The 21,003-nt window shown below is 42.4% G+C and overlaps 1 protein-coding gene across 1 annotated transcript in view; it reads right to left on the bottom strand.

Annotated features, from left to right (window-relative positions):
• The window catches only part of INSC (INSC spindle orientation adaptor protein), a 126,988-nt gene that overhangs the window by 38,699 nt on the left and 67,286 nt on the right, over nucleotides 1-21,003 (bottom strand). Inside the window, exons 6-7 of the mRNA XM_069469638.1 lie at nucleotides 12,860-12,973; nucleotides 2,266-2,391 (exon numbers count right to left, since the gene is read on the bottom strand). Coding sequence (XP_069325739.1) covers nucleotides 2,266-2,391; nucleotides 12,860-12,973 — 240 coding nt within the window. The remainder of the gene's footprint in view (nucleotides 1-2,265; nucleotides 2,392-12,859; nucleotides 12,974-21,003) is intronic.

The following is a 21,003-nucleotide window of genomic DNA, read 5'->3' as shown; positions in this document are numbered from 1 at the left end:
GGGGGTTGGGGATTAGGACATTAGCCAGGAGTAGCAAATTGGTCTGGGTTTAAAATGCAGGGACTTTTTTGGTGCTTTCAGAGTATTCTTTAAATTAGCGTGGCAGTGAGGTAGACTGGGTGTTGGACTCAGGCAGACTGGGTCCAAATTCAGGCTCCAAGTCTCACTAACTATGCAATTTTGGGCAAGTCACTTAAACTGTCTGAGACTTTATTTCCTTTTCCTCAAGATGGAGATATTAATAGTGCTCAGCTCACAAGGTGTATTCATGAAGGGGCATATGGAATGGGCCAGCTCAGCACCTAGCACATAGTAAGCGCTCAGACCATGAGCATCCCTTCCTCCTCTTGTTCAGCTGGGCAGGGTCTGGTTCCCAGTCCAGGACCAACCTGTCTGGCCTGGGAAAGACACATTAAAGCACTCTGGCATTGAGCAGCATCAGACAGGTAGAAGGAAAAATTGACTCCAGTTATCCCAGTTGCAGGTCTTCAAGCTCTAAACAAAAAAGCCCTGCTGTTTTTCTTCCCTGAATTGAAAACTTCCTGCTGCACTGCAAACTCAGGAAAGCCAAGCAATCTACTGCTCTTTGAGGACTGGTAATACCAAGTCCCTTCTATTCTCTCCTCCCTTCCTCCCTGCCAACCACATGAAAGATGAAAAACAAACCCCATTTGGCCCTTTGGCCACTATCCAAGGAAGAAGTTTTATGGGAGAAGAGAGGGAATTATTCAGCACATGAAGCTGAAGATGCTCAATGTATTCCTTCATCAAGTCCATCTGTCTGTCTGTCTCTCTCTCTCGCCACCCACCCCACTCCTCTATTTTGGCATCCAAGGAAACATACCCATAGGCATGTCTGCTCACACAATCAGACAGTGCACTGCAATGGGGAGAGAAGTGTAATTGGTTTCAGTCTTGGAAGATCTAAGTTTGGCTTCTTGTTCTTCTATTTCGTGGCTATGTGACCTTGAGCATATCATTTCCCTCCTCAGAGCCTACTTACGCATTGAGCAACAGGACCAAGGCATGAGCATGGATCTGTCACCTCCAAATCCAGCGCTCATAGCAACCAGATAGGAAAGGTTCAGCCCAGTGAGAAGGGGCACTCGGTCCAAAGAACTGGCACCAGCTCCTCTACTATCTTACTGTGTGACCTTAGGCAAATTATTTCTCCATTCTGATCCATGGCTTTCTCATCCGTAAAATGAGCAGATTCCCCATCCACCCTCCATCCTCAGCTAAGAGCATCTTTAAATCCATGATCCTAGAATTCTGTCCTAGTAATAAAATAGGCAGGGTGGAAACTAAGACGATCATGTGTCTAGGAATCCAAGCCAAAGGGAGGAGGCCAGGGGTCCGGTGGGGTTATCTGAGCAGCCAGGAACAGACTGCAGGACACAGACACAGAGGAAGGGGAGCAGTGTGCTCACCCCATCCCCATTTAGACCACTCACAAGGACAGACTCAGATCCAGCCCCAAATCCTGCCAGCACCACAACTGTACTAGGACATACCAGGCATTTCCACTTCTTTTTTTATAAGAATTTTCAGCATCTTTCCTTGGAACTTGGTTGCAAAATCCCCAAACATTAGCACCAGTCTCCCCAGCCCTCCTGGCTACAGTTCCTCAGGTCCCATCTGCAGGTTCAGATCCTCAGCCCTACACCTGGGCAAAGGATGGGGGTGGCTGGAATTAATCATGTCACCCTAGACTGGGCTTCAGCTGAGGCACTCGGGCCTGCCAGGCCACCACATTCCTCCTCCGACTCCACCCTACAAAGTTGGCCCAGATGTACTTGGACTGGGGCTTCAGTCTCCCTCACCCAGGCATCTAGTCCTCAGGGGAGAAGAACCCCACGAGTTTGCCTAGGCACCCAATGCCCACCCTGGTCATGCCTGCTGCATCCCCCCAGGAGCTGCATCCTTTTCCTTCTGCTGGGGTCCTGCTGTGGGTGAAGAACCGACCACCTCGAACCTCCACACCACTGCCCTTGACTCACTGGCCTCCTGCTGTGTTCCATCCACGGGACTCTCCCAGTTGGTTACCCCACCCAGGAGGTGCTGAGTCCCCCTCTGGGCCCTGCCTTTCCTGGTCAGGCTCCTCAGTCCCCTTCCCTTCTGCCTCTTCATTGATTCCCACAGTCAAGGTCCCAGTCACCCCATCTGGCGCCTGGGAAAAGGAGGGACTCAGGGGCCACCATGAGGCCTGCCTCCACCCCCAGCTGGCCCAGGGACCTCAGGCACCACCCAGCCATCTGCCCTTACCTTCTCCAGCTGGTGGACACCCTCCTCCACGCAGCAGATGGAGGCCAGCGTGCGGAGTGCCTGGGGGTACAAGCACCGGAAACTGTCCTGTCGGCAAACCTTGAAGAGTGCTACGACCCCACCTTCCTGCCAAGAAAAAGAAAATGTGACATGACCTCACATGTGACCTTCCCTGGGGCTGACTCCAGAATAACTGGCATCCCTCATTCAGCAGATGTGCTTTCAAGTCCTCCCTCCCCACCGCCCCCCACATACACATGCACGCTCACACGCTTACACGCTCACACGCTTACACGCTCACACGCATGCTACAGTGAAACGCTGGCTCCAGAAATAACGTCACCCTGGATTGTCCAAGCTGGAGGTAGGATTCCCTAAATGCTTCTGGGGCTGGGTGGCAGGGGCCAAGTTAGGCATCTTTGCTAGAGCTGGGGGGCAACGCCATTCAACACAGTTCCCGGACACCTGGTGACTCCCTCTGAGCAGCTCCCCATGGAGCAAGCCTGGAGTCCCAGGGAACAGGTCCCAGGAGCAAATCTGAGGCAGGCACAGGGCTCTGACTAGATGCCCAGGGCTACTTCTTGCTCTGCCAGCAATCCCCATGCTACGGCCTCAGATCCTTCCAACCACTGCGGGAGGCAGACAAAAAAAAATTCTATCAGTATTATAATGTGTTCCCATTTTGTGGTGGAAAAATCTGAAATCCAGATGGGTAAAATCATTTACCCTAAATCCACATCGTCATTTTTTTCAGTCCTTTACTCCTATTTGTAAAAGGAAGGGAAAAAAAAAACTCTTTTAGGAACAATCACCCAGCTCTTGAATGTGAGCATGTGGTCTTCCTTTTGCGAGTGCTGCCTATGAAAACTTCTTTCCAGTGAAGTGTTCACCACCCGGCAAGAATCTGGGAGTGAGGAGCTCTCCTCCAGGTACCTGGTAACTAGTCATATTATTCTATAGTAATCACTGGAGCCCACCTTAGCTCTGGGAGCAAAATGAGAGAGCCAACAATCACCAAGGGACCTCACCATGGTGCCCCGCAAACCAGTGGTAACTCTGCCTCCGGCAGCCAGAGCATGAGAAGCTGGGTACCCTGCACCTGGCTTTGCCTCACTCCCTCCATGTCCCCTTCCCCGGTTGTAGCAGTAAAGAATGCAGGAGCAACCGATCTGAACTGGGCCTCTAGGGGCACTCGCTTTAACCTCATCACTTCTGGGTTTAAGCGCATTGCACCTGTTTCCAAAACTGAGCAAAATGTTATAGGAAGAAGGTGAGTTCAGCAAAATACCACCCTCTGTCAGATTTTTGAGAACTCTGTCAACAAAAACTGTACTGAGCACCTACTATGTGTAGGGCTTTGTTCTGTGTGTTGAGGATGCAGCAGTGAATTATTGAAAAAATAATGAATGAGCAATGGGAAGAGGAAGCAATGACCACTACGGGCCCACACAGGTTCACCAAAATAGCTCAATCCCAGCTCTTCCCTTCCCATACACCCCAAAAAGATAGGCTCCTGGGCCCTTTTCATTGCTGTTGAGCACTGCAGGGACCAAAGGTGTCCAACTCTGGGGGAGAGGATACTTTCTGACATTTTATAATCAGCTAAGAGTGATTGTAAAGTTTTATATAGTACTTCCTCCTGGAGTACCTGATTTGATGCAAAGGGGGCATATCTTAGGGCTGGTAAATTCATTCATGCATTCAAAAAACTACTCGTGGTTTATTACATGCCAGACACTGTGCTGGGCACCGAGCAAGACTGCCTCAGTCCCCATCCATACTGAACTCACGATCTGGCAGGGAAGGCAGACGATTATAAAAGTAGGGACAAAACTGGGTGGAGGTGCAATGAAATGGGCCTGGGTGCAAGGTTAAGGGAGCACAGAGCAGGAGCCCCTAACTCCTGGGGGCATAATAATCTGGGAAGGGTCTATAGAAGGGTCAGACAGAACCACTCTGACGTTAAACACACATCATTACTCCAATAAAAATATGTCTGGCATGAGACAGATGCCTACCCCTCTGGTTCCTTTTTCCACAGTCCTTCCCCCCTGCTTTCCTGTTTTCCACAGCTCCTGGGACATTTGCATGAGGGTTGCTCATGAAGACCTCACTCAGAGAGTCACTGAAGCAAAACCAAGTTGCTCTTTCAAATGAGAAGAAAAGAAACGGGAGTCCTAAACTCTCCTTAGCCAGCCCTGCTGCCTGTTAATAGTCTCTCTCCAGATGTAAATATATGTACACATATACAGATGTGTATTTATACATGTGTGCTTATATTTATAATCATATATAGTATAAATATCATTTCTACATATATGTAGAGAGAGGAGATTGTTAGATGATTGACAGATAGATACTTAAATCTGGAGCAGACAATGAAGAAACAGTGCCACAGAGCATGAGGCCGAGAGCCAGCATGGACGTGGCAGCCCTCCTGTGGCTCAGGAGGCACTGAGCCCAGCACAACTATATTTAGGCCTCTGCATGCATTTGCACTGGATTCTCATTATATCTTCCCAAGCCTGTGAAAAATGGCCTTCCTAGCATTTTTATCTGATGGGAGAGGAAGGCGGAAATTCCTGGATCCAGACTAACGGGATTCTAGTCCAAATCCTGGCTTTGCCACTGGTTCACTTTGGCTAAAAATGGGATTTGACAGCTACATGATTGGGCTGTTGGGGATCAGTTGAACTAACCTATGTGGAAGGGCCTAGTACCCAGTTCTGGCCAGTGGGGTGAGGGTCAGGCTATGGAAGGCTTCCGGATTAGAAGAGTGTCTCACGCCCTCATGAAACCCTCATGAACCCCAAGGGCTGGGCTATGTGGGAGAGGTGAGCAGGCAGGAGCCACAGAGGAAGTAAGATGGAATAGTCTCGTGGACCACTCTGGAGCCCCCATTCAAGATCCAAGAACAGCACTCATCCTAGAGTAAAGCTGGGAATTGCCTGAGCTAGCAGAATCACTGTTGGCTAGAGCTTGTTTAATTTTATAGAAAGCTCTGGGCTCAGAGCCCAACTATATAACAGCATGAATTATTCAGACAGACTGGGGATGAGTTGTCATTAAGCTGGAAGAGACCACTTGTAGGGTGTGTGGGCTGGTGGTGGAGGAGTAGCAGAGGAGCTGGGGGTGATTCTGATGAGGCACCGGAGAGCTTTCTGTGTTCTGCACTGCGGAAGGGATGGGTTTGCCACCATTGTCACAGGGAGGACTGGGCTTATCCTTTGGTCTTCAGAGGAACACAAGAGGCTGAGAGAACAGACTTCAGCCAGGCTGCCCAAGCTCCCTCTGGGAGGCAGCTCAGATGGATGAAGGACCCAAAAAATGACCACAGTGTGCCCCAAAGAGGTGCGTGAGGAAGGCCAGTGGGAGGAACTTCCCCACATCTGTCACCATATTGGGCACCTCTACTGAGCATCCAAGGTGAGGATGCTGTGCAGGGCATGCCAGGGCCTCCCAGCTCCTGCATCTCTGCCAGGACCACAAGCCCAAACACAGTGTGTCTGCTGGGGGAACTAGCCTCACCACTTTCCAGGCTGGAAAGATGGGAGTCCTCATTGAATCTTCTCTCTGCTTCAACCCTCCACCCACTCCATCCCTAGGACCGGAGACATAGAATGTTGAGACTGAGATTCTGAAGTCTGTGGACCTGGTCACAATCTCAGCTATGCATTAATATGTGTGACCTTGGAAAAGTTATTTAACTTCTTTCTGAACCTCTGTTTCTTCATCTTAAAAGTAGGAATTGTAATTCTAACATATCGAAAGACTGTGGGAGCATCAGATGAAATCCTGAGTGGAAAGCTTAGCACAGTGCTTGAGTGAAAAATGGACATGGAATGTGGGTGGGAGGAAGAAGGTGAGAAGGAAGGAAGGTAGGAGGAAGAGGAGGAGGAGGTGATGCTGAAAGGCAGTTTAGAACAGTAACCAAGAGCATAGTCTTTGCTGCCAAACAGCCAGGTTCAAATTGCAGTTGTCACTCACTAGCTGTTGACTTTCTCACAGTCTCAGCTCCCTGACCTGTAAAATGGGGGCATATACTGTTTATCAGAGAGGACTGTTAGGGGGGTTAAATTCATTATTATGTCTAAGCCCTCAGAACATTATCTGGCACATAGTAAGTGCTGTGCAGATGTTTATTTTTCTATTACTCCTGCCACTACAGCTATCATCATCACCATCATCATCATCAAAGTTGGCCACTTCCAGCTTCAGGAATCTCAGATTCTCCCATTTTCCCCTCACTACTGCCAATGACCCCCAATCTAACCTTCGAGAGCCTGGAGTGGGCAAGCTGATCATGTGCAGTGCACCAGGAGCAGGGAAACAGAAATAATGATTAAGAGGGAAACAGATTTGTTGTGGCAGGAGTTTTGCCTGGAAAGGGAAGGATTCTAAATTTTAGCCAACTAGGCTGGTGCCATGGAAAGAGCACTGACCCCAGAGCTGGAAAAAATCTGGTTTTAAGTGCTCAAGGTAGTCAACCTCTGTGAGTCCTGGAGTCTCGTCTGTAAAACAGGGTCACTGATACCCATCTCAGAAGGGTGCATCTGGATGAGATACAATAACTGTATGGGAAGTGCCAGCACAGGGACTGGACACATAGGAAGTCACCAATAAATAGTAATTCTGATTGTTGTTAATATTCAGTACAACTCATGCATTTTCTTGATAGGCTCTAGTAGGGTGTGGCTGATGTAACACTCAAAGGATCATTCCAAATCTTTAAACAACTACTGGGCGTGGTTCTTGAGAGCCCAGTGCTTGTGTTGGGGGGTGAGGAATACATAAGTAGCTGAGGAGGGGGTGGAACAGGTGAGGAGCCTATAGACAGAAATGGAGGAAGTGATGACTAAATGTAGAAAACAATTCACCTTAACCTTCTGTTTAAAAATGGGATAGGATAAAATTAAAATTGCACCCTTACTTTCCACATAAAAACAGCAGGAAAGTTAGGCAGCATGGTATATTTGGAAAGTCTCATAATTATCATGCAGCCTCCTCAGGTCACAAAGGAGAAGCTAATGCCCCAGTGACCTGGCCAACCTTGCCAGTGAGCTAATGGCACAACAGGGACAGGAGCTGCCCTCTGGTCCCAACCCAAGCCTATCTCCTCTGCTTTCTACCACTGGAAATGTTTGGGATCAAAGTTTAATCAGAGGTAAGGTCTGGTCCTAGCAGAGACTAACTCTACAGGAGGCCAAACACCATCTTGGCTTATACCCAAATGCATGTTCCCTCTTTGCTCTCCTGAAAGTAGAGCACAAATGCAGGCAAGTGGTATGAGCTGTCTACACCAAGCAGCACATAGAGACACACCTTGAGTACTCAGGCCCTGGAATAGAATACCCAGAGCTTCAGAGCCTGTGCTCAGCAAACTTTCCTTCCCAGGAAACTTCAAGGCCTGTTCTTTCCAAAACATAAAACACCTTCAGATGAATGGCCCACACTGCCATTCAGAAGAGGTCCTCACCCCATCCAGACCTCAGATCCACACAGGCAACCCAAATACAGCCAGTGCAACTCATTTTGAAATGGAAAAATCTTCATTGTGCCAAAAGAAATTTAGCTAATTACTGTTTGAAGTTAATCATTAAACTGACGTTGAGTTCGTTTCTAGCCCAGAGGCTGGAGCAGTTCTCTGTTCCCACATAGCACCTAGACAGACCACTGCAGTCAATGCTCTTGACCAAGATGAATGATTGAGTCACAGAATGCTTGGAAAGGACAGACCCAGTGCTACTCTCTCCATCCCTTTGCCCCAATACCACCACAAGCTCTTCAAGTTAAATTGTTCCTAAATAACTCCCAAAGAAAGTAATGTGTCCTCAACACAAGTGGCACATTAGGACCCTACAGCTTCACTGCTGAATTCTACCAAATATTCAAAGAACTAATACCAATCCTCCTTAAACTATTCCAAAAAATTGAGGAGGAGGGGATACTCCCAAATTTTTCTACCAGGCCTGTGTCACCCTGATACAAAAACCAGACAAAGATACAACAAAAAAGAAAACTATAGGCCAATATCTCTAATGAACACAGATACAAAAATCCTCAACAAAATACTAGCAAACAAAATTCAATAACACATTTAAAAGATTATTCATTATGATCAAGTGGGATTTATCCCAGGGATGCAAGGATGGCTCAACATATAAAAATCAATCAACATGATATGTCATATCAAAAGAACTAAGGACAAAAACCATATGATAATTTCAACCAGTACTGAAAAAGAATTAGATAAAATTCAACATCCTTTCATGATAAAAACTCACAAAAAACTGGGTATAGAAGGAACTTACCTCAACATGATAAAAGTGATATATGACAGAACCACAGCTAGTGGCATACTGAATGTGGAAAAACTGAAAGCTTTTCCTCTAAGATCTGGAACAAGACAAGGATGCCCACTTTTAGCATTGTTATTTGACATAATGCTGTAAGTTCTAGCTAGAACAATCAGACAGGAGAAAGAAATAAAGGGCATCCAAATTGGAAAAGAAGTCAAATTATCCTTGTTTGTAGACTACATGATCTTATATTAAGAGAAAGACTCCACCAAAAAACTATTATAACTAATAAATTCAGTAAGGTTGCAGAATACAAAATCAACATACAAAAATCAGCAGCATTTCTATATACCAACAGCAAACAATATGAAAAAGAAATCAAGAAAGTAATCCCATTTACAATAGCTACAAATAAAATAAAATACCTAGGAATAAACTTAACCAAAGAAGTTAAAGACCTCTATAACAAAAACTATAAAACATTGATGAAAGAAGTTGAAGAGGATACAAAATTTAGACAGATATTCCATGTGCATGGATTAGAAGAATCAATACTGTTAAAATGTCGGTAATACCCAAAGCAATCTACAGATTCAATACAATCCCCATTAAAATACCTATGACATTCTTCATAGAAATACAAAAAGTAATCCTAAAGTTTATATGGAACCACAAAAGACCCAGAATATCCAAAGCCATCCTGAGTAAAAAAACAAACAAACAACAACAACAAAAAAAAAAAAAAAACTGGAGGAATCGCATTACCTGACTTCAAATTATAGTACAGAGCTGTGGTAACCAAAAGAGCAGGCTACTGGCATAAAAACAGACACACAGACCAATGGAACTGAATAGAAAACCCAGAAGAAAATACACACATCTATAGTAAACTTATCTTTGACAAAGTTGTCAAGAACATACAGTGGAAAAAGGACAGTCTCTTCTATAAGCAGAGCTGGGAAAACTGGATATCCATATGCAGAAGAATGAAACTAAACCCTTATCTCTCGCAGTATATAAAAACCAAAACAAAATGGATTAAAAACTTAAATCTAAGACCTGAAACTGTAAAACTACTAAAAGAGAACATTGGGAAAATACTTCAAAACATTGGTCTGGACAAGGATCCCCAAAGCACAGGCAACCAAAGCAAAGTTGGACAAATGGAACCACATCAAGCTAAAAATCTTTTGCACAGTAAAGGAAACAATCAAAAAAGTGAAGAGACACCCCACAGAATGGGATAAAATATCTGCAAACTACCCATCTGAAAAGGGATTAATAAGTAGAATATATAAGGAGTTCCAACAAGTCAATGGGATAAAATCAAATAATCCGATTAAAAAATAGGAAAAGGATCTGAATAGACATTTCTCAAAAGAAGACATACAAATGGCCGAGAAATGCTCAACATCATTAGTCAGCAGGGAAATGCAAATCAAAACTACAATGAGATATCTTGTCCCAGTTAAAGTGGCTTTTATTGAAAAGATAGGCAATAACAAATGCTGGTGAGAATGTGGAGAAAGGGGAGCCTTCACACACTGTTGGTGGGAATGTAAATTAGTGCAACCACTATGGAGAACAGTATGGAGGTTCCTTAAAATACTAAAAATGGAACTACCATATGACCCAGCAATCCCACTGCTAGGTATATATTCAAAAGAAAGGAAATCAGTATATTGAAAAGGTATCTATACTTCTATTTTTACTGCAGCACTATTCACAATATCCAAGATTTAGAATTAAGCTAAGTGTCCATCAATGAATGAATGGCTAAAGAAATTGTGGTACATAAACACAATGTAACATTATTCTGCCATTAAAAAGAATAAAATCCTGCCATTTGCAACACATGGATGGAACTGAAGAACATTATGTTACATGAAATAAGCCAAGTACAGGAAGACAAATCTCTCATGTTCTTCCTTATACATGAGGGCTAGATATTAAAATAATTGATCTCATGGAGACAGAGAGTAGAATGATAGTTACCAGAGGCTGGCAAGGGTAGCAGGGAGGGGAGGAAAAAGTGGGGATGATTAATGGATACAGAAATATAGTTAAATAGGTAAATAGGATGAACAATATTTGATAGCGAAACACAGTAACTACTATCAACAATAAGTTAGATGTCCTTTAAAATAACTAAAAGAGTGGAATTGGAATGTTCCTAACATAAAGAAATGATAAATTCCTGAGGTGACATATACCTCAATTACCCTGATTTGATTAATTCACATTAAATGCTTGTATCAAAAATCACATGTACCCTATAAATATATACTATCATGTACCCATAATAATTAAAAATTAAAAATATATATATAATAGAGTCAATATATGTGAATTGCCTTCCAATATATACAAATCTAGCCTGAGTTTAAATGTCCATAGGGAGTGCCACATTATCTTTGCATTTCTCAAATACACTGAGAGCTTGCATTAAAATTGGAGGATACGAGAGATGGGAGATAGGGGAGCTCACTAAAATTCCCCATACCCAGTGAATCTGTTTCTGGCCATAGGATAAGCCACTGGATACTCAACAGCTCCTCAGGGACCCCTAGAGAATTTAGGGGTTAAATCAACCTCAGATCCCTCCCAGCTCTCAGAGATTTTGGATCTATGAATTTGTCACTTACTCATTCAACAAACATTCTTTGAGACCTGCTTTGTGTAGGCATTTCACTAAGTATACAGAGATGATTCAGATGTTTCTGTCCTCAAAAAGCACACAGCTGAAAACATGCAACAAAATAGAATATGGTAAGTGCTGAGACAGTGCCTGGTACTCTTTATAGACACCACAGGTGGGAGAGTGTCTGAAAAGCAATACAGAAAAATGCAGCTGAGCGTGGAGCTGAGCAAGAATTTTCCAAGTGGCAAACAAGAGAGAAGGGCATTCATACCACAAAGACAAAAGGTGTGAAGGTCATGACTCATGACCTTGTTCATCAAGGGCTACCAGGAAAAGAAGAGTAACACAAAGCTGTGAAAGGACAAGGCCAATGGGAGATGATGGCACTTTGAGAAGCGTGGACTTCTCAGAGAGATCCAGCCCCACCCACAATGAGACTGACAACCACCTTGGGGTCTCAGGCAGCTCAACCACATCTGGGGAAGGCAGTCCTCTGCGCTTCCCTGAGACAAGCGGCTGGGACAGCCATGGCCACCCCAGCCCAATGGCCAGAATGTAGAACAAATACTATAGAGCCTGGGGAGAGATGGAGGTTATCTCTGGTCTCCCTGCAGCCTGGGAGAGGAAGAAACTGATAGGAAGGCTAAAACGAAGGAGTATGCAAACAGAATTGAGATGAATTACTTAAATCAAGCCTGCTTTGCAATTTAGCTGGCATTCTTTTCCCTTGTATTTCTCCAGCAAGTCCTTGCATTTTGTTTTGTTTGGAGATTTGTACCACCTCTCTTTTTGTGAAGAGTAGGACAGCTTAGCAGTAGCACTGGTTAGGACAGGCAGTGACTGGGTATATTTTGGAACCCATGTTGTCCTGATGCCTGCTGAACACTGGCCAGTCCCCTTAGTGACAAAATAATGGGAAGCCCAGATTCTCCTCCTGCTTTTCCAGGGCTCACAGGCAGATGCTGAGGTTCTTGAGACTCCAAAGGGGACACAAAAAGAGAATAAGGGCACTGGATGGGACCCCTGAGAACAAATGCCTCTGAATTTGAGGTGAAGGTCATTTTGCAGACCTATTCCTCCTATTTCTCCTGAAAACACTACTGCTAATTATTATGGGGTATAGGTTGTTATGGTGATAGCATTAAGAAATGTGGGTGGGGGCTTAACCTATGTAGACAAATCTCTATATGAAAAAAAATTTCCTTCAAACTGGGTTTGAGACATTTCCATATCTTCCATCCATGATGTTAGGGGGCCACATAAGGTCATTCAATCTGTGATATGCCAGATGGTCTTTATATCCACTGCATCATCCTGTGGACATGAGGGATACTACAGGCACCAAGAAGGAACGGATGTGAGGAGATGGGGAAGGAAGTTTGAGATTTATAACAGACACCACATAAAGAAAGACAGTAGAAGCTCTGGGGGTAACATCTTTTTGTCTCAAGTGGGAAATGAGATCAGAGGATCAAGCCACCTATTAAAGGTGGAGCCACCAAGACCCAGATAGGACAGGTGACTCTCCCAAGGTCATGCAGCAAGCTATGCAGGAACCAAGACAGACCTCTTGAACCAGCTGTTCCCATTGAACAAACAAGCTTCTTCCTTCTTTCCCCAGCCTGCCATTCTGGTCCATAACCACAAAGCTCACCTTGGCTATGATGCGGCACAAGGGTGCCCCCTCCTGAGTCAGGCTGAACAGGTTCCCTGTGGTGGACTCCATGGTATAGATATTGTCCGAGGCATCAATTTTTCTCACCAGTGCCTAACAAGAGAGAGAAAAGTCAGCTGGTTACTCACCCTCATATGTTCTGTGATCATCTTAATACCAGTTATTCCTAATACCATGCTCCTAATAGCCCCTCTGGAATCTATAATCCTGCCTTATCCACCACCCCTCCATGGGGGCAATGAGGTTCCAGCTTTGGGAAAGACATGAGTCAGGGTGAGGTCTGAGCTACATGTCAGAGATATGGAATAATTTCAAACCCTGAGGCATGGGCAAAAATTTGCCCTGCCACAGCCAATCAGAAAATCAGCTCTCAACATTGATAGGCTCAATAAATACCACTTAGTTGTGCTACTGGCTCCTAATGAAAATGGAAACCGTCAGTTACATAAACAAACCATCAAGTTGAAAACCAGTGAGTTGCTACAGCTATGACCAAAAATGTGCTCATTTTGCATGGTGATTAGCCAGTGGTGGACTCCAGTTGAGTGATGGGTTCAGGAGTTAAGCCAGGAGAAATACTCGACAATAGCTTACTGCCTGGGGAACATTTGTTGAGACAGTTGCACTCTACGGTAGCTCACTGCTTGGGTGTACAGCCATGCCAAAACAGCAACACTGGAATCCTATCAAAGGGTGGGTGACTCAGCGAAGAACGCCATACTGATCAAGGCTGAAAAAGCTAAGTCTAGTGGTGACAGGGGCTGGGAATGACTGAAGATACAATCAAGGGAGGCCCAGAAAGGAAAATAAATGAAGATTCATTAACAAATATGATATGAAGATTATTCATAGAAAAGTTAAACTAATTTCTGGGAAAAAATTCTTTCATGTGTCTTGAAACCACTTCATAATCAGCTATTTGCTTTGGAGCATTTGATTTATTGATTATAAATAATTCCTACCTGCTAATTAATGCCAGTTGCTCAAGTTTCTCCTGGGAGGTGTGGAGATAGAGCCTGGGGGAGCTGCCTTTCAGGGCTTCACACAGGAAGCTGGGTGCCGTGAGCAGCCACTTGTTCAGTTTCAGTTACCATGTTTATTTTAAAATATTAAGACTAGTTTGTTTTTAATTAAACCCTGGTGTTACAGAAGAGAGCAACTTAGACACTTAAAAGCAACACTTAGAGCAACTGAGACTTTCTTTGCCTCAGTTTCCTCATCTATAAAATGGTATAAGTAACAGTGTCCATCTTTTAAGGAGGTTGTGCCCCTTTCTTAAGGTTGTCAATATATACATAAAGGACTTCTAAAGATAGCTGCCACATAGAAGCAAAATAAAATTGTTAACAGTTATAATTTTGTGTTCTTGAGCAATTGAGATAAACTACCTATACCTCAGTTTCCCCATTTTCAAAATTATTCCAGTTAAGGAGGTTTGAGGCTCAAGGTAAATTGTTCTCCCTTTTTTCCTCTTTATTCAAACTCATGAAATTCTTCACACACACAGCATGCTAATCCTCCGTAGAGCAGTCTAAGATTAAGTATGTGTTTAATCAAACTATGTTAAATACAAAAATTATTCTCTAAGTTGATAGATGCCTCTTATGAGAGATTCAACAAAAGGTAAAATTAATAACCAAGATTTGTCACTACAAATCTCTGTAATGATCACACTTCTTAGAACCCTTCTCCATCGTTACGGTAAGCAGCTACACATGTGATGCTAAGGCTCATATGAAAATGCAGATTTCATATATTGGGGTCCTGTACCTAAATGATAATTACCTAATGTTCCTGATTAGTGTTTGCACTTGAAGCAAATTAGCATTACATTAAACAATTCAAACCCAATGTCTTTTGCAATCAGCTGCTAATATTAGACCATTTAAATCAGAGAATAATTTCATGTTAATATCTGTACACATATATACAGTAATTACACCTCAGCGATGTCTCTGTGAATCAGATCTCTGACAAAGGAAAGTTGTAAGCATCCTTGCCACAGCATAAATCTGTGACAGGAGATTAAAGGCACCACTGAAATCAATTATGTCAGATCTAGATGGAAGGGACCTGTGAAATCTTTTGTCCAAACCTTATTTCACAGTCGAGGAAACTGAGACACAGTCATGACCAAGGTCACACATGTGATCCAGGGTGAAGCTGGGCCCTGCCCCCTGTGAACCCAACTTCCCGTTTTCAAAAGTTGGTGAATCCATCTCCTTGAATGGTGGCAGGACCCCACCGGGTAGAGTGGAGCTGGAAGCCTCAAGGCTCTCACCAAATAGGGGAGTGGTTCTCCCTCCCGGCTTCCCATTCGCACCCAGCACTCTGTGGTGTGGTGGGAACCAGAGCTCTCGCAGCAAGAGGCATAGCTGACTGGGGACCCTGCTGCTGCTGCCCCTGTGAATCTTCCTTCCCTGCGCTCTTGCCAAGGCCACATCTCTCCTGAGCCACTTCCAGCTGTGGCCAAGCACAGCAGGACTGTGGGACCTCTAACAGGTGCCTCTGGCTTGATTCCCTGTATGAGCTTCTTCCTTCCTCCTTTTCTTTCTTGGATGTCAGACGGGCAGCGTGGCTTTCCGTGCCTACTTCTCCTTCCTCCCCTTCCTGCTCCACAGGAGTCACCTGTCTCATCCTATCTTAGTGACGTCCTCAAAGCAATGCGGTCAAAAACTCAAGAGTTTTGTGTGTGTGTGTGTGTGTGTGTGTGTGTGTGTTTTTCAGGAACTCAAGGAGAAATTAGAGAAGTTTCAATATTATGCCTCACTCTATATCATGAGAAGAGTGGTGAAAGAATGAAAACAAAATTAGGGAAGATAGACTGAATGACAAATATGTATTTAAAAGACAGACTAGGCAGATATGAAACAAACAAAAAAAATAAGATCTTCGTAGAGCCAGAGAAAGGAATATAAAGAAGTTAAGGAGATGCACGCAGTCTAACTGCTCTACATAAGGCATTAGAAAAGAAGGATGTATTTTTAATCGTTCCTCCACCAGAAAGAGTGACTGCAACCCAATGAAATCTATCAGAAAGGAGGTAAATTCTCAAAGAGCAGGCTGGAATGAATCTCTCAGAAGGAGCCACGAAAATATTGGGAGGCTCCTTCCTAAAGCTCTAGATGGAGTCCATAGTCAGACATCTATGCAAAGGGGTCGCATAAAACGTAGGCACACTTGACAGGGGTGGTAGATTACAGACAGCTATCGATTCTTTTCTACTCCTCCCATAGACAGATGAGTTCTAATTTTCCTCCCTTTGAATCTAGCTAGCCCTAGAGCCTTGCTTGATCAACAGAAGCCAACACTTGGCAAAAGTGATGTCCTAGGACTTCCAAGGCCAGGTCATAAGAAGCCTTAAAGCCTCCACCCCAGGCCTCTTGGATCACTGTTTTGGGAGCCCTGAGCTGCCAGGTAAGAAGTTTGATGGCTCTCAGACTGTCATGCTGGAAAAGCCGTGTGTAGGATCCCTGTCAACCCTCTCCACACTGAGTCCAGCCTTGCAGCCACCGCTCAAGGCACCAGACATGTGAGTGAAGCTGCCTAGGACTCTCCAAACCACCTGCCGGCTGAATGTTACCTCTGTGGATGCCACATAAAATGGAACAATCACTCAGCCTAGCCCTCCCTGCTTAAATTCTTGACCCTTAAAATCATGAGATATAATAAAAACAGTTGTTGTTGGATTTTTTTTTCATTATGCTTTAAGAGAGCTCTGGAACATCAGAAAAGACTACAGAAATCAGCATGAACTATTCGAAGGATTACTGCATAAATTTCCAGGTGACAGTTTTTGGAAGTGGAGATGTAGCATTTCCTGTGTCCTAAGGGAACATGCTGGAGAAATGCATGAATTAGGACTCTGAGGGCATACTGAAGAGAAAATAATAATTGAATCCAGGCTTGGACTAGCTATTCATCAGATGGGAAAATACCTCCTGGGTGGGAATACCCAATTTAGGAAGGTAAGTGTGGATAAGATCTGTTAGAACTAGAGGCTTTTGGAAGACCCAGAACATAATCGATTTCATTTCTCTCAATCAGGGAAATCCCCAAGTCTAGAAGAGTTTGCTGGAAAAACAGACGAATTTGCTAGAAAGCAAAGTGAAATAAAGGTGGGAAAAGCTGATCAGATACAACTGCTACATTCACTCTGTGAGTTATAGAAGGAAAGAGACCCACATGAAAAGGATAGTAAACCCTTAGATACTCAACCGAGTCTCTCTGAAAGGAGTAGGAAATTAACAGGAAAGAGAACACTGGAGGGATAATTCATTGCTGCAAAAAAAGATGTAGCATAAACTAATACTACTCAAGGCTGGAATATTCAAAAGGTATAGAAAGATGCTATTTTGAGAAGCACCTGGCAGACAGACTGGTGGTCATCTCCAGGACTATGGGGTCAGACATCAGGAGCATCAATAGTGGCCTAAGTTCAGGTATCTGCTGAGGGTGATTCTTTCAATGCAACAAGAAAATCTCTCTAGCAGATAGGGGTCTCAATGCCTAAGCAATTCCCTAGAGTAAGAGGCAGGGACCACAGCCATCATGATATAGAACTAGAAGTACCTCTGTATCCTATGTCAAAAGAGTTTTTCTTATTTAGTCCTAAAAAAAACTTGAAAAATATGTGACTCTTTGCACATTTTTAATTTGGCAGCTAAAATTGTATGCCATAAGTTTAAAAATCAAAGTTGGAAAGAATGTAATTTCCAGCAGATTGTAAATATTGACATACAATAAAACTATTACATCACTCTTTCAGATGTGTTCAGTGGCATCTAAATACCAAAACAACTTGATACCAGCATCAACTATTTAAATACCTATGAATAATTTCTTTCTTTAACATTTTGCATCTTTTCTTTTCACCACTAAATTTATATTCCCGTTTCAATTTTCCCTCAGAATTTTACCTTAATGCAATACATTTAAGTTTTAAAGTGTTTTATTGATCACCCTTATCATGCTTATCATTGACACTTGAAATTTTATTTCCTGTTACTATAAGACTCCAAGTGTTTTTTTAAAAATATTTTTATGGTTGAGTTATTGTTACAACTATTATCAGCATAATTTGTCATAACTAAATAGGTTATAAATTTTGGTAAATAATTATAAATCATAAAAATTAAAATTTTATTATATCTCTTAATGAGATGAATGGGTCTTTTTATTCTTTTTAGCCTTTCTAATTCATTTATGTATTCATGATTGAATATTGACTTAATGCTATATTTTTCAATGTAAACTCTGAAAAATCTTGTTTCCATAAACCGAAAAAGAGGAATGGGAGGAGTTTGTGTAGCTACGTTTCTGAACACTTTGGGCACCTTCTGAGTTATGTAATCACGTAGTGATCTATCATCAAACACTATTTTTAATGATCTAGCAGCTGATAACTCCTCTAAATCAGTCCTTCTCTAAATTACTAAAAGCAAAGAATTGGAAACTACTTGACTTGCAAAAGCATTTGTTACCCAATCTTAGAGTCATTCATTCACTTTCTCAATTTCTGGGAAAAATTCTGAAAGTACTTTACCAAGACTTATCAAATAACTATTAATTATGTTTTTAGTTAGAGAAACTTGGGTCACCCAAATTATTCAGAATGGATTGGGAAAATCAAAATATTATTAATTTCATTGCTAATACAATTTTTAATAAAATATTTTTGTTTTTCAAATATATTTTATCAAAACTATGAAGCCACAGCTTCTGCTTATTTAATTTATAGGAAATACCCACCTATAGCCTAAGTGGCAAAGAAAGTCCTTTTAGTCAGCCCAATCAGCCAAGTCAGACTCAACTGTCTTTCAATAGACTTGACTTCATTTTTGATTTTAAAATTTTTTATATGTATTTTAAGAAATGCTAAAACCACAGACAAATAATTAGGAAAGCCATTCCCTAAGGGAAAATGCTAAAAACTGTCAATATTAAAATAAAGTAGAGCTAAAATAAAATTTGATTTATTTGCATATGTTATAAAGCCAAAACAAAACAATTTATTGAATTTGTAATAATGCACAGTAATATGTAGCTAACATTCTAAGTTAATTATAAATCTAAGATATGATAAAAGACATGGTATTCCTTTAGTAAGTAGCTGTATAAATGTATTAAAGTTTGGTGTTCATTTTGAGGGAATAATTAAATAAGAACTGAGAATTTAAAAATTGTAAATAATTGCATTAATGTTAGTGACTCTCATGATCAAACTTTCCTATGTATTTAATGAAGGAAAAAGTTATATACTGCCTAAATCTAGTTAGCCCAGCTGCTAACAATTAATTGTATCTTTCATTAACAGGAAGTAGAAAGTAGTATAAATATTTCAAAAAATATTTTGACAAAATAGACTTTCATTGCTTTATTAAATAATGTACATCAAACATGAAAAAAATCATAAAAAACTTGCTTCTGTATTTTATCCAATATACTTTGAAAACTTTGGTCATTCTCAACATTCCACTTACATCTAAAAGAATCAGTATCATTATTAACCTTTAGAATCTCTTCAAAGACACTTTTCAGCAAATGTCACATCCTAGGAATGAGTATGAAAAATAGCTGAAAGGGATTGCTTGCATTTAAGTATATGCCCTAAAAAAGCCTTCTTCAGCATTTGAAGTGTCCTATCAGTCCTCTCTTTGCTCTGGTCTAAGGAGAATGTCCCTCTTTACACTATTTGAGAATAAATGGATGGAAAGGATAAAATAAATTGGAAACTTTCAAAACCACCCCTCCAACCATACACTCTACCATATATCCAAATTCAGAAAATGCCCACACTGGGAAAAACACACAATTTCTAATGCTTCTCTCAACATAAATATGTATAAAGAATGAAAATAACTCCTGGAGGCCTAAGGGTTTTATGGTTCGTTAATCAAGCGACGTTCCTTTGTTTGGTCCTCCACTCCCATCCCACGGCTTTTGCACAGCGGGGCAATGCACTGGAAGATTTCGGATGGATCAAGATTATGCCCTTCTTTTGGAAAGTAACAGAAGGGCTATAAAAAACTCAGTGTATTATGTGGAAGATCATTTTTAAGAAAGGAAACAAATGAAAATTGAAGATCTGGAAATAGATTTCCTTAAAACAATATGTGCTTGCATTTCTCCTGGGAAATCTTTGGGAACCAGGGAAATGCAATGCATTTGAAGTAGTCTGAAGACCACTGGTCTAAGTCACTGCGAGGAGCCCAAATCAATGCAGCCTAGTGTGGCAGAAACACAGGGCTTAGAGGGAGTTAGAAATTAAGACGTTTTGAATACACTGGATGGGAAAGAATGCAAATCAAGCAAGTCCTTGTACAGAAGTTGCAAATGCCTGACTTTGCAGGAAGAAGAAAACGTTTCAAATGCCCTTCAGTGAGAAAGGAGACGTTTTTTCTCCCATATATGGTAAACACAGTACCACAATTAACCCACGGTGGATGTGTTCCCCCAGTGAGTGCTCACAAATCTTTGTGGGCATGAACACCTGAAATAAGCTGACTGGCATCCTGCCAAGGCTGCAACCAAGACAGTCTCAGCCGCTCATCCTCTTTTCCTCAGCTACAGATGAGCGTCTGTTGAGGCCTTTGAGCCTGGGACAAAATGTCGACTGGCGTTCCTGCCCTGGGGATTAAGGATTGGCCTGTTTTCACTTTCTGTGAGCACAGGGGTAGTGCTGTGATATCACGCTGTACCCAGTATTAAGGGCTCTTTGGAACCTGTCACCTATGGTTGGGAAAGACCAGTAGGAAGTGAGAAATCCTGAAGGACCCCTCCCATTCCTGCAGAGACATCCGGGACTGCAGTCGCTGAGGGAAACACGAGTCCCCACACACTGGAGTGGGGCCCTCCTGGCTGAGGAGAATAGAATAAGAAAATTGATAAGATTATATTAACAGTAAAAGGGTTCTTTTTCTTTTTCTTTTCTTTTTTTTTTTACTTTATTTTCTCCCAGGGAACTTTAAAATGGGATGGGGACATATTAAAATTCTGGAAATCTTTATATTTCTTAGCAGGTAAGTATGTTTGGATTCTCTTTTTGTTGCCATTTAATCTCACTGCAGCCTGTTTACCTACATTGGACAACATGGCTGAGCAAAATCTGAGAGCCGGAAACA

This window comes from Eulemur rufifrons, chromosome 6 (genome assembly GCF_041146395.1).
Source record: "Eulemur rufifrons isolate Redbay chromosome 6, OSU_ERuf_1, whole genome shotgun sequence".
NCBI classification, from domain to species: Eukaryota; Metazoa; Chordata; class Mammalia; order Primates; family Lemuridae; genus Eulemur; species Eulemur rufifrons.
This window is presented reverse-complemented; position numbering and strand designations above follow the sequence as displayed.